Source organism: Dromaius novaehollandiae, chromosome Z (genome assembly GCF_036370855.1).
Source record: "Dromaius novaehollandiae isolate bDroNov1 chromosome Z, bDroNov1.hap1, whole genome shotgun sequence".
Taxonomy (NCBI): Eukaryota; Metazoa; Chordata; class Aves; order Casuariiformes; family Dromaiidae; genus Dromaius; species Dromaius novaehollandiae.
The window spans coordinates 63,728,466-63,741,184 of NC_088132.1; the positions used below are offsets into that span (position 1 = coordinate 63,728,466).

The 12,719-nt window shown below is 42.1% G+C and overlaps 1 protein-coding gene across 2 annotated transcripts; it reads left to right on the forward strand.

The window, feature by feature from the left end:
• Window positions 1-537: 537 nt before the first annotated feature.
• LOC135324617 (serine/threonine-protein kinase PLK2) lies at window positions 538-6,751 on the forward strand. 2 transcript variants are annotated; one of them, XM_064501233.1, is made up of 14 exons: window positions 538-813; window positions 1,226-1,333; window positions 1,519-1,635; window positions 1,830-1,959; window positions 2,246-2,333; window positions 2,794-2,889; window positions 3,116-3,314; window positions 3,410-3,557; window positions 3,974-4,071; window positions 4,698-4,821; window positions 5,106-5,346; window positions 5,454-5,583; window positions 5,679-5,789; window positions 5,936-6,751. In XM_064501233.1, exons 1-14 carry the CDS (start codon window positions 601-603, stop codon window positions 6,125-6,127), a joined length of 1,995 nt encoding a protein of 664 aa, XP_064357303.1. In that variant the 5' UTR covers window positions 538-600; the 3' UTR covers window positions 6,128-6,751. The 2 variants fall into 2 exon arrangements, with proteins under 2 accessions (XP_064357303.1, XP_064357304.1); XM_064501234.1 differs by lacking the exon at window positions 1,519-1,635.
• Window positions 6,752-12,719: the final 5,968 nt, after the last annotated feature.

The window sequence follows — 12,719 nt, forward strand, 5'->3', positions numbered from 1 at the left end:
GAGCCGGGCTGGGGCCGGCGGGGGCGACTGCGGGCTCTGCCGCCCCGAGGGTCCGGGCAGCAAAGCAAACACGGCGAGACCCGCCGCGCACCGCAGCCCGCACGCTCGGGCCGGGACGTGCTGGGAGTTTAACAGTGCAACGTAGCGCAGCAGCCAGCGACTGCCCTGCGCGGCCGAAGCTGCCCTTCGCCTCGGGAGGCCTTCGAAGTGTCAGTTAGCTTACTGAGGTGCACGTGGGGTACGGGGGGGGGGGGGCGCTCTTGCCCGTGAAAATAAAAAAGCAGTCAGAAGAAATAACAAAGCAGTCCCTCCCCTATGGCAGCCTGCTCGGGTGGCCCCGGGCAGGGCTCCCTCGCCCGCGGCAGCGCCGCACCGGCAGTCCGGCGGGGGCCGCGGCCCGGCCGCGCAAGGCCCCGCCGCGTGTCGCCCGCCCAGCGGCGCGCAGGGGAGGCGCGTCCCCGCGGCCGCCTCGCGGGGCCGGGCGGGGCCGGGCGGCGGCGGCGGGGCGGAGCCGTCCCGCCCGCTCGCTATATAGCGGCGAGCGGCGGCGCGGCCCGGCGTCGGGAGCGTCGGAGCGGGCGGGCAGGCGGGCAGGCGGGCATGGAGCTGCTGCGGACCATCGCCTACCCGCCGGGCGGCGGCGGCGCCAAGGGTTGCGAGGCGGCGCTGGGCAGAGCCGCCGGCGGCGAGTCCCGCAGGAAGAAGGCGGAGGAGCCGCCGCAGCCGCACTCGCACCCCGCCGCCGAGGTCTCTCGGATTATAACCGACCCCACGACGGGGAAGCGCTACTGCCGCGGCAAGGTGCTCGGAAAGGTAATGGCCGGAGCGGCGGCGGGACGGGGCCGCGGGCCCCGCCGGCTCCTTCCGCAGCGCGCAGGGCCCCCGCCGGCCTCGCCCCGGGGGGGCCGCCTTGCCTTCCCCCTCCGCTGCCGAGGTGCCGCCGCCTGCCCGCGGTGCGGTCCGCGGCCCTTGCTGCCCCTTTCCGCCTCTGCCCTGGAGGCAGACGGAGTCGTGCGCTTTAGCTGGGGCGAGCCCGCAAGAATGGCCTTGACCGGGGGAGCGGGGAGGCAGCACGGCATCGTCTAGGCGATGAACCGAGGACCTGTCTTTTGCCCGACTATCCTGTGGAGAGGAAGTTACTTGACTAATACATGAGCTGGTGAATGACTAAGTGTGGCGCTTCTTTCGTACCTGGTGTAATTGCCTTTTTTGTGTGTCTCTCTAGGGTGGATTCGCCAAGTGTTATGAGATGACAGATTTGACAACAAATAAAGTTTATGCTGCAAAAATCATTCCTCACAGCAGAGTAGCAAAACCTCATCAAAGGGAAAAGGTGCGTGTGCATGAATGACTCTTCTTTTTTTTCTTCTTTTTTTTTTTTCCTCCATTCTCCCTCCAACTCTTTGTGTGCTGGATTGCCCAACCCTTTCCCTGAGATCGCTGTGATAGAGCTGTCTGCTCAGCCTTGTGGACACAAGGCTAACATCGCTTTCTCCCCCTCCCCTTGTCTGTCTTCAGATTGATAAAGAGATTGAGCTGCACAGAATGCTTAATCATAGACATGTCGTGCAGTTTTATCACTACTTTGAAGACAGAGAGAATATTTACATTCTTCTGGAATACTGCAGTAGAAGGGTGAGCATCAACTGGGAGAAATCCAGTATTTACTTACCTGGAATCTGGAACTAATTTAAATATGTAATGTGTAAAAGGTATTTTTTTATGGCTCCTTTAGTTATAATTTCTCCATGCATTGATTTACTTTTGCTTAAGGTGAATCGTATCTGCAAATGCTCACTGATATTTGTGCCTTTGTTTTTCCCCTGCAGTCGATGGCTCACATCTTAAAAGCAAGGAAGGTATTGACAGAACCAGAAGTGCGATACTACCTCAGGCAGATTGTGTCAGGGCTAAAGTATCTTCACGAGCAGGAAATCTTGCACAGGGACCTTAAACTAGGTAAGTTCTGTGTCGCTGTCTTCAAAACGTATTCTTCCAGCCCTGTCAGCTTTGTACCACTTTACACTTGTATAGTGATAGCTTAATTGATCGAATCAGCTCAGTCTCTCTTTACAGTGGAAAATTGGAGTGCTTAAGGGATGACATTAAGTATTCCTGTTTATTTAAAAAAAAAAAAAAAAAATCCTGGCTAGGTTCTGGCTTTGAACAAAGTATGACTCAGCACCTGTGGCAAATGCTTTCCTACCTTACAAGAAAACGGCTAATTGGAATTTCTTCCTGCTAGGTAACTTCTTCATTAATGAGAACATGGAACTGAAACTCGGTGACTTTGGCTTGGCAGCCAGGCTGGAACCACTGGAGCACAGGAGGAGGTAGGAGCATCAAAAACCTGTAAAGGATAGTAGTAAATGAAACCAAATTCATTCAGAAACGAGAGAGAGAGACATCTGTTCCACAGCAAAAGCAAATTGTTTCTGGGATCAGAATTTCCCCTCCTAGAAAACAGTTGTGTGCTTTGTGACTTCTGCTTTCCTCTGAGCATTTGGATAATAGCATATGCCAGAGGCAGGGTGTCTGACTGACTAATAGTGCAGCTATGAGTCTGCTGTTGCAGCAGCGTGAAGACACCATGAAACATGGTTCCACTATTAACATTCCTAGAACTCTTCTTTAGGAGTCTCTCAGCTCTCAGAGGCTCCTAAACTGAGAGTAAAATCTGCCCTATGAAAAACAGGTTCTCTCTCTCTCTTTTTCTTCTTTTTTTCTTTTTCTTTTTTTCCCCCCTCTCCCCTCTGAGATACTAACCAACTCCGTGGTCTCTTTGATTTGCAGAACAATATGTGGCACACCAAATTACCTCTCTCCAGAAGTCCTCAACAAACAAGGGCACGGCTGTGAATCTGATATTTGGGCCTTAGGCTGTGTAATGTAAGTACTTTGCTACCTTTGAAGTGAAATGTTGCTGTCACTGGCTTAAGCTTGTAAGTGTTCAAAGGGGATGCAGTACTGCATCAGTTTGCAGCCCTTTAAATATGTCTAACCCAACTGCAGAAATTCTCCTTGTTATAAGATGGACAAAACCTTCTTGGTAGTGGTAGTTAAGTGTTGTGGGTATGTAAAATAAATAAAATTTGTTTCCTCACCTTTTAAATAGGTATACAATGCTGTTGGGAAGACCACCATTTGAGACTACAAATCTTAAAGAAACCTACAGATGTATAAGGGAAGCAAGATACAGTCTGCCTTCATCTCTCCTTGCACCTGCAAAGCACTTAATAGCTAGCATGTTGTCAAAAAATCCTGAAGACAGGCCCAGTTTAGATGATATAATTCGACATGACTTTTTCTTACAGGTTTGTACTGTCTGGTATTCTGTCTGGGAAAAAATATCTGCTCTAAAAATGCACCCTGTGGTCTAAAAATTGGTCTCTGAATCTCATTTCCACAGGGCTTTACACCCGATAGACTTTCTGCTAGCTGTTGTCACACTGTTCCTGATTTCCATTTGTCAAGTCCTGCTAAAAATTTCTTCAAAAAAGCAGCTGCTGCCCTCTTTGGTGGTAAAAAGGATAAAGCAAGATACTTTGACACGCACAGTAAGTGGTGGTCTATAACTACACTTAAACTTATGCCATAATTGTCATGTTAGTAATGCAGAGCTGTGAGATAGCAACAGAGCAGTTGTATTTATATCTCAGAGCTGTCCTGGGTTAGTTTGACTTCTTTATTGATAAGTGTAGCCTGCAACCTACATCAGCTTGCATAAAGAAATACTTCTGATGGCATACAGACAAGCTATAGTGGCCTTCTGAAAAACACATACTAGACTAACAATATGCTCTGTGTAGGTTGATCTCTGTATTTCTGCCCTGGAGACTATGGCAGGTTTAAAAGAAAATACTTTGGGGGAGATAATACACTTTGCGGCCAGCTTCCTAGGTTTGCTGTAATGCCGGATCTTACAGTGCTTCCAGATGCAGCATTAAGTATCTTTTTTTTCTCTTTATTACAGATAGATTAGCTAAAGAAGATGAAGAAATTTACAAGCTCAGGCATGATTTGAAGAAGACATCGATAACCCAGCAGCCCCACAAACACAGAACAGATGAGGTAAATGCAACTGCAGTTCAATTCAAATCCAATAACAGTGGGGTAGGGTAGCTATAATTAAATTATATTTGACTTGGATATCCCAGCTGGGATTGTGCACAGCATAATCAAGCTTAAATGATTATCAGAGTTGCTTTAAGAGGGCTTAACCAAGCTTCAGTAAGGTTTGGTAGCCTATGTAGGGAGACCATCAATTTTGTCTTTTGAGTAATTATAATATCTGTCTAGAAGCCATTGTCATCTGTGGAAACTTGCTTGCTGGGTGCTGTTTCCCTGTACTCCAAATACAGGGCTCCAGCTCATGATCAAATAGAACTTCTTCCTGGATAAATTGCTGAGATTTAACTCTTATGAGGTGGTGTCCAGGCCTGCACACAGCTGTTCCTTTTCTAGGGCAGGAGAGTAAAGATAGATTAATAGCATGTAAGATGCAAATTGAGGATCTAAAGAATGGAAAGACCTTTCTAAGCTCAGTCTAACAGCAGCTCTTTGGACTTTCTGGGAAACATTAATACCAGTTTTCCTGGAATTTATCACTTGTTGATAGCCAGAAGAGGTATGCAAAACTTTGTGTAAGCCTTGGTTTATGCTGTATTTGATACTTAACTGTCTGATGTCCCTTCTAGGAGAACCAGCCTCCTAACACAACAGTAGCCAAGCCAGGGATGTTATCAGAAACAAAGCAGGCTGGAGATGCTATTCGGATGATAGTCAGAGGAACTTTGGGAAGCTGCAGCAGCAGCAGTGAATGTAAGTGCAGCAAAACTTACCATAACATCTCTAATTCTAAACCCCACTTTTACATTCTTTGTGTCTCAGATTTAGAAGCCTGAAACAAGCAGCTGCTTTTTCCTCCCATTTTGACACTAAGTTCTATAACCAGCATTTTGGGAGAACTAAAACTGGAAAGCCATGAAGGCTAGATTTCTTAAAAGTGCAATTAAGATAAAGATGAGATAGATGAGAAAGGATTTAGATAAATGAGGGCCTGCTGTCTTTGTGGTCTGGTCCATCTAACAGTCCTTCTCTTTCAGGCCTGGAAGACAGTACTATGGGAAGCGTTGCTGATACCGTTGCAAGGGTATTGCGAGGGTGTCTAGAGAACATGCCAGAAGCAGACAGCATTCCCAAGGAACAGCTGACGACATCCTTCCAGTGGGTTACGAAATGGGTAGACTATTCTAACAAGTATGGCTTCGGGTACCAGCTGTCAGATCACACCGTTGGTGTCCTCTTCAACAACGGGGCACACATGAGCCTTCTGCCAGACAAAAAGTAGGTACTTCAGAACGATTACAAAACTGACAATTCCCTAAGGCAGTATATACTTGAAATGCTTGAATCTTCCCTCTAACATCCTTATTTTCTTTCTTCTCTTACAGGACAGTCCACTACTATGCTGAGCTAGGCCAGTGCTCTGTCTTCTCAGCCACAGATGCTCCTGAACAGTTCATTAGCCAAGTAACAGTTCTGAAATACTTCTCTCACTACATGGAAGAAAACCTCATGGATGTAAGTACAGCACCTTCTGCGTTTTGAGGTGTAGAAATGGAACTTGAACTAAATGCGAGTTGAATGCTAAACACAGCATCTGTTCCCTTTCCTAGGGAGGAGATCTGCCCAGCCTAACAGATGTTCGTAGGCCCAGGCTTTACCTCTTACAGTGGCTTAAATCTGATAGAGCATTAATGATGCTCTTCAATGATGGCACGTTTCAGGTAAGTTCATAGCATATACCTGAGAAAGTGTTTCTGAAATAATGTTGAGCAAAATGAGATTGGGGCTTTTCTTTACAACTCCTAAATATAAGCACCAGAAACTGAGAGGAGAAAGTATACAAACAGCAACTCTTCTCTCTTTGCAGGTAAACTTCTATCACGATCATACAAAAATCATCATTTGCAATCAGAGTGAGGAGTACCTCCTTACGTACATTAATGAAGACAGGATATCCACAACGTTTCGTCTGACAACTCTTCTGGTTTCTGGATGCTCGTTGGAACTAAAACATAGAATGGAATATGCTCTGAACATGCTGCTGCAGAGATGTAACTGAAGGGACTGACTCTGTTAAACCAAAAGGACCCTTTTGTTCACTGTGAAATCTACAGTGGAGATGGTGGAGCAACTAGTATGTTGATGATGGATGTGTGGTGGTACGAAAACTTGACTGTCATGGTGTGCTGGGCACACTTCTATTAGACAGAAGCCTAAACCTACTGTTGGACTAAAATGGTGTGACAAGGAGTTCTTCGGACCATAGTTTTCCTTGGTTCATGTGTGTGTTAAAGATATTTTTGACTCAAACTCAGCAGAGTATGACTGCTTGCTCTATAAGGGAGCATTTCTGATGGAGTTAAACTGTGAATACGCATCTGGAAAGGGAGGGAAGGGAGAGCTCCATTGTTGTGGAATAGCTGTAATAAGCAGCTTCTGGCTGCTTAACTGTGAACTATGGCCATACTTTTTTTTTCTTTTTTTTTCATTATTTTTCAAAAACTACCCACACTTGTGGCTGGAAAAGTGCATTCCTTGTTAATAATTTTTTTATTTATTACAGCCTAAAGTGAAGTATTTATTACACAATTTTTCTTTTTTCTTTTTTTTTTTTTTTTTTTTTTTTGGACATTGATATTTTAAATATAAATCTGTTGGCAATAAAGAAAATGGAAAATCTGAAGCAGCAATCTCCACTCTCTTTACAATACAGCTTAACATGCCCTGCTTTGTTTTACTAAAAACTTTGAAGGTCTGCTTTGTTTATGACGTCTTTCTTAAATAATAATAATGCTAGCCTGATGCAGGTCAGGATGTAGATGACTGAGGCTCCAAAACTGAGCAATCTGTCCAAGTCTATGCACAGCAGTAGTCACAACTGTCAATATGCTCTAATTATTGCAAGCTTCATCAACAGTTGATTCAGGTTTGCTGCTGAGTAAGCCTGTAGCTTTGACACTTGGTTATTATACTAGTGGCTAGAAACATAAACCCAAAGTAAGTATGGATCTCTCAAAGACACTTTGATATTGATGTTTTACTGTGACTGAACACTGCTCCTCCCTTCTGGATGATAATTAGTGGAAAGTAACTGTGATAACTGGACCTGCATTCCTGTTATTCACCAAGGAATTGAACTATCCCAACAATTCTACACTAAAATGAATTGTGCATACACATCACCAGGTTATTAAGCACACTGCCCTTCTCTTGTGCTTTACTGTATGTGTCTGCCTGCTCTTGGTTAAACGGTAACCCTAGCAAAGTAAAACAAAAAGGTGAGAAGATTAAAGGCAGATTTAGTTTAGTATCAACTTTTTTGGGTTACTTTACCAAGTTGATAATGTTAGACAACTACCACTTTTTTCTAAGTCCAAGAATTTTTATGGAACTACTTCTCCATTAAGTAGCTTAAAACATCTGAGGACAGCTGACAGTTGGTTTGCTAATCAGTGCAATTCCATTGCTAATAAGAGTACATATATTACAGTAATTATAAGTCCTAAATTAAAAGCAATGCTATTTGTCTAACCTATGCAAATAGAGGGAATTACAGGAGAGGAATGTCTACTTGTAGCCTGGGCTTACGTAGCACCTGGACCTATATAAACACATAGTAGTCTTCAAGCAACAGCTTGTTGCTTGCTGATACTGCAGCAAACAGTAGTTCAATTGTTTATTCGGATTAATCCTCATATAACTGAGCCAGGTCTGTGCTGAAAGACAGAACTCTGTTGCCATCAGTGTTTCAATCAAAGTAGTGGAATGCAAAGAGCATGCAGGCAATATAAAAAAGCTCAGACTAAACGAGGTACAGATGTCAAGCCAAAATAGTGAGCAGAGGAGGTATTGCTGACTTGCTTCATCTTGCAGCAAGTGTGTACAAATACCATTATTTTCCTTTTATCAAATACCATGCATTAAGTAATATTTATTTACTTCTCAAGTCTAGACAACAAAACCTAATTGAGTTCTTCAGATGGATTCATTAATGTAACTCTAGGCAGTCCAGTGAAGTTAGATATATGCTTGCTATAGTGAGCAGAATTCAGCTCCCCAGCTGTCTATTTTCTTCAAGGGAAAATGATTGATTTTATTCCTGGGAGGCAATGGCTTGCCTCATTCTGCTACACATACACCACCACTGTTGAGCCCTTTTCTCTTACAAAGTAAGATCTCACTTTTAATGACATCAGTAAGCACACAGTTTCTGTGTATTTGAAACACAAAAATTATTTGAGCTATAATACTTAGTCTCTTCAAAAACAGTTCTTTGTTTGAATGTTTATGTGCCGGAGAAAGCATGAACCTTTACTTCAGCTGCTACAATTTCTTTGAATATCAAATCATCTTTCTATGGCTGAAATTCAGACTGGTGTAAGCCAGTACCCTGCCTGACCTCAAGTCTAGGATGTTTAAAAGTGGATGGTAGGCCCTAAATGCTATTGTAGGATGCTAACTGGTTGTGGACGATTGTAATGCACCTCATTCAAACACAATTAAGTGCTTCAAGTTTATCTGTATGCAATGTGTATGTGTGGTACCTAGAGGCTTGATGCTTTCTAAAACCTTTCTGTATCTTTCCGGTTAGTGCACTGTATCCTCACCTCACTTTTTATTTTTTATTGCAAAATATGAGAGGCTGTTCAATAGACTTAAGGAGAAATACCCATTTCAAAGTACACCACCTTAGCCCTGGCCTTTCAGCCCAAGAAGGGAAAGCTGCTTTAGAACTTGTAATATAAGAACTTGTATATAGAACAGAGGTTCTCAAATTCTTTCCCAGGGTGGATCCTGTCATAAATAAGACACTATATAGTGCGCTAATTGACCTGCTTTACCCGATTACGTATCACCCCTGTTGCAATTCTGCACATAGGAAGCTTAGATTAGAAAAGTACTCATACACTCTTCTGTATAGCAAATGTCTTACTTCTCTTACAAGAAGGTTATATGTTCTGGATTTTATTCTCTGCTTGTCAGGCAGTGATTCTATTTTTTCTACTTAAGAGAGCAAATACAGCATAAGCAAGTAGCTTGGGAGCATCTGTTCTTGAGTGAAAATGTGGGGATTAAAGGACTAGATGAAAGCTGGCACACGAAGTTTGTCAGGTATGAGGGGTGGACCTGTGAAATGACATCATTGTCAAGAAAAAATAAATATTGTTGTGAGTATCAAAACACCCTTTATCAAATCTTCAAATATATTTTGGTAAATGTACATATGTACATGCATAGCCCAGTGCACTAACCTGCCAGTAGCAATAAGTCAAGGAAATAATTCAAATAGGTCATCCTTTAATGTTAACGTAATGCATTACCCAGTGATGCCACTAGTCGCTCAGTGTTCTGGGGCATTCTGTAATTCACTTAAGGTGGTCTGAAATTATTCTATTTCACGAAATCACTTCAAATACAGTATATGAGAAAAAGAATTGGAGAGCTTGGGTTACATGCTATTCTGCAATGTTGAACAAATTCCCTTCATTGCCCAGGGTACTTAGAAATGGAAACTAGAAAAAGATTTTAAAGTATTTCCTGGGTTCTGAAAATAGTGGGTTCAAAGAATGATCCTTCAAGTGCCCATCCATAACTGAGAATTTTCTGACTGACTACTTGGATTCTAAATGTAAATGTAAATTTGCAATTAAAAAAAAAGGTATTTCTTCTTATAAGTAATTGTGAAACCCAAATGAAATATATGCCTAAGGAATCATCTTGAATCATGCATAGTATAGGCCATAGATTTTTTGTCTGTTTTCAGGCTCTTTATGCTTTATTAACTTTAGTAGTGGCAGACATTGAATTGCCACAATTTAATTAGACTAATACCTTCAAACTAAGAAGCTAAAATCCATTTAAATGTACAGTATTGGAAACTAATATCGTGGTTCGTCAGTGTTTGGAATCTGGTATAATGGAATATAAAGATCCATGTAATTTAGCTTCAGGATGGAAACAATACTAATTTGAAATATTCTGGCATTTTGACATAGAATTAGGCCAGGTTTGGAACTGTTTCAGGTATTCTTCTCCATCATAAAATCATAGGGAAAAAATATTTTACATTGTATCATGTGGAGGTGATCTGAACAGAATTATCTTGATTGACTATTTACTGCTCTTTCCTGCTTTTTATTTAAAGAAAATATCTTAAATTGGTATGGAGGCATAAAAATATTTTAAAAATCCACAATACTTTGCACAAAAACATTATTGGTTCAAAACTAGCCCAGAGCAAGAGTTACTAAAAGCTGTTTCTTCAGGTTTAAAAAGCAAAGAGGAACTTAAAGTTACCTCCACAAAAGATCTTGGCTGCAGGAATTGAATGACCTCCCTGGCACTTTGCCAGAATTTAGGGCTGACTTCTCCTGAGGTAGGCCAAAAATGAAAATTTCTCCATGCTCTGCCTCTCTTGCTTATCTAGAATGATTCATGAAAGTGACTTCTTGTTTTCCATCCATAATTTCAGAAGTCAAATAAAGGAGAGGGTGGAACAACTGTGCTCTGTATGTGAGTGTGTGTCTCTCCATACAACGAGGATCTTAGGTAGAGGTGGACAAAAAACAGTGGAGGGTGCTGGTAGCCCAATCCCTCCTGACCCACAGCCCCAAATACGCAAGGTGCTGCCCTTCTCCTCACTAAGCCTTCTCAATGATGTCAGCACAACCTCTGCAGTCCTCCGACCAGAGAGCAATCCCCATCTTTCTCCTGACCTATTAGATTTGGTTTAGAGAAATACTTGTATTCTGACTGTGGTTATTGACTGGATTGCCCAGATTCAAATTCTTTTAATTCAACCACTTTTGTTTTAAAAATAAAAAGTTCTAGCCTTGCTCCACAGCATATTTAGTGCCTTACTACTATCATTACTAGAGATCTCAGCTAATCTTTTTCCCTTCCTGGAGATCTCATTTCCAAACTCCCTCTGATTTTTTGTTCTCTTTTCTCACCCTGGGGAATAAACATTAGGGTCATTTAATTATTTACTTGCATTTAAGATCTTTGGGGTTGATAACCTATAGCACAACTGGGTCTTCCTAGACAAAGAGGATTCAAAAGTGCTACAATAATTCAAATAACCATATTTATAACCTCAACATTTTGGGCATTTTTCCTGTGGACAATTCTTTTGAAGGACTCAGATCACAGTATTTCAATCCAAATGACCAACTCAAGGCCAACACTGTTAACAAGATGAAAAAAAGGAGCTTTGAGGTCACCTTTTCAGTCTTACTGCAGACTCAGGAAGACTGCACCTGCTACAACCAATGTTTCAAACACTAATTTTACAGAAACAAGCATTAGAATCAAATTCATAGGTAAACTCTGACTATTTTAAACATTGACAGTATAGTAAAATTCTGCACATACGGACTTTTCTGGTCTTAAAAGTAGCCTCTTTAATTTATGGTCATAAATGGTCCTTTTTTTCTTATTTATTATAAATAAAGAGGCTGAAAAGTTTGAAGGAGGTTTATGGGCTTGGATTGGCATTTATGGAGAAGAGAAGGAGCCAAGGCTTGTATAGTGGTACTGGCAGGTCTGGAACTTCTTTTTCCTATCTCTTGAAAACTAGAAGATTTGTGTAATTACAAAATTACTGGGAGCTGAGTGCTTGAAAGAGGAATAGATTTGAGAAAGACAACTTAAACTCTACATTTTTGTCTTTTCCTTCTGTTGACACCTCTGCAGTGCAAACTGTCAACAGATCTGAGGAAGAAAAACAGTTTCTGCAAATTCCTCCCCATCCCCTCCAACACACACAAAACCACAGCTCCTTTAAACTGAAGAGTAAGAAAACTACTAGTCCTTGTCCCTCAGGAGAGTACCTGCAGAACCAGAGCTGCTGAGACTTGACATTGCTGTTATTTCAAAGGTAAAAAATGAAGTAGAAAATAAACCTTTCAACCCTCCCAATTCTCTCAGGCACTTCTTTCCTGACACATGATAAAGAAGAGAAACTAGACAGAAAAACACACACACGTGTATATATATATATGTGTGTGTGTATATGTGTGTGCATGCACCACCCCCCTCCCACCCTGCTCCTTGATAGGTCATCTTTTACCACAGTGTATATAACGTATGGATAGAATTATAATTGAAGCAAAAATGCTATGTGTGGACTTAGACGTAAGCCCTTCCGGCTCTAATGGATGAAGACTACTCTTTGTGAGGGGAGGGGAAGGGGGAAGTATAGTGCTTGAGAAAGTACGTCTGTGGCAGAGAAGGATACTCAAGGAACAGAAGAAAGGAAGCAAGGTTATGCTATCGAAGCAAGTTTCATCTTCTAAGGAAAAAAAAAATTCTTGTCATCTTCGAGGCCAGCTTTTCATAGCTGCAATCACATGAAGTGCACAGACACAGTGAAGAGCGCATGAGAGGTACAATGAAGGAATAGAACTGGAAAGGCTGGACTTTTTAGTACAGGGAATCTGAGGCAGCTCACATATTTAAATGCTTTTTATCATATATTAGCAAAGGCTGCAACAGTTGTGTATGACGTTTTACATAGAAAAAGAAAAAAGCTAATCTGATTTTCAGAAAAATTGACTCTGTAAGTGCTAAGCACCTACAAAAATGAAGCAAATGGTCTCTGCTTACAATCTAGGTCAGATATCTCATAATAGGATATAGGGCGTGATAGT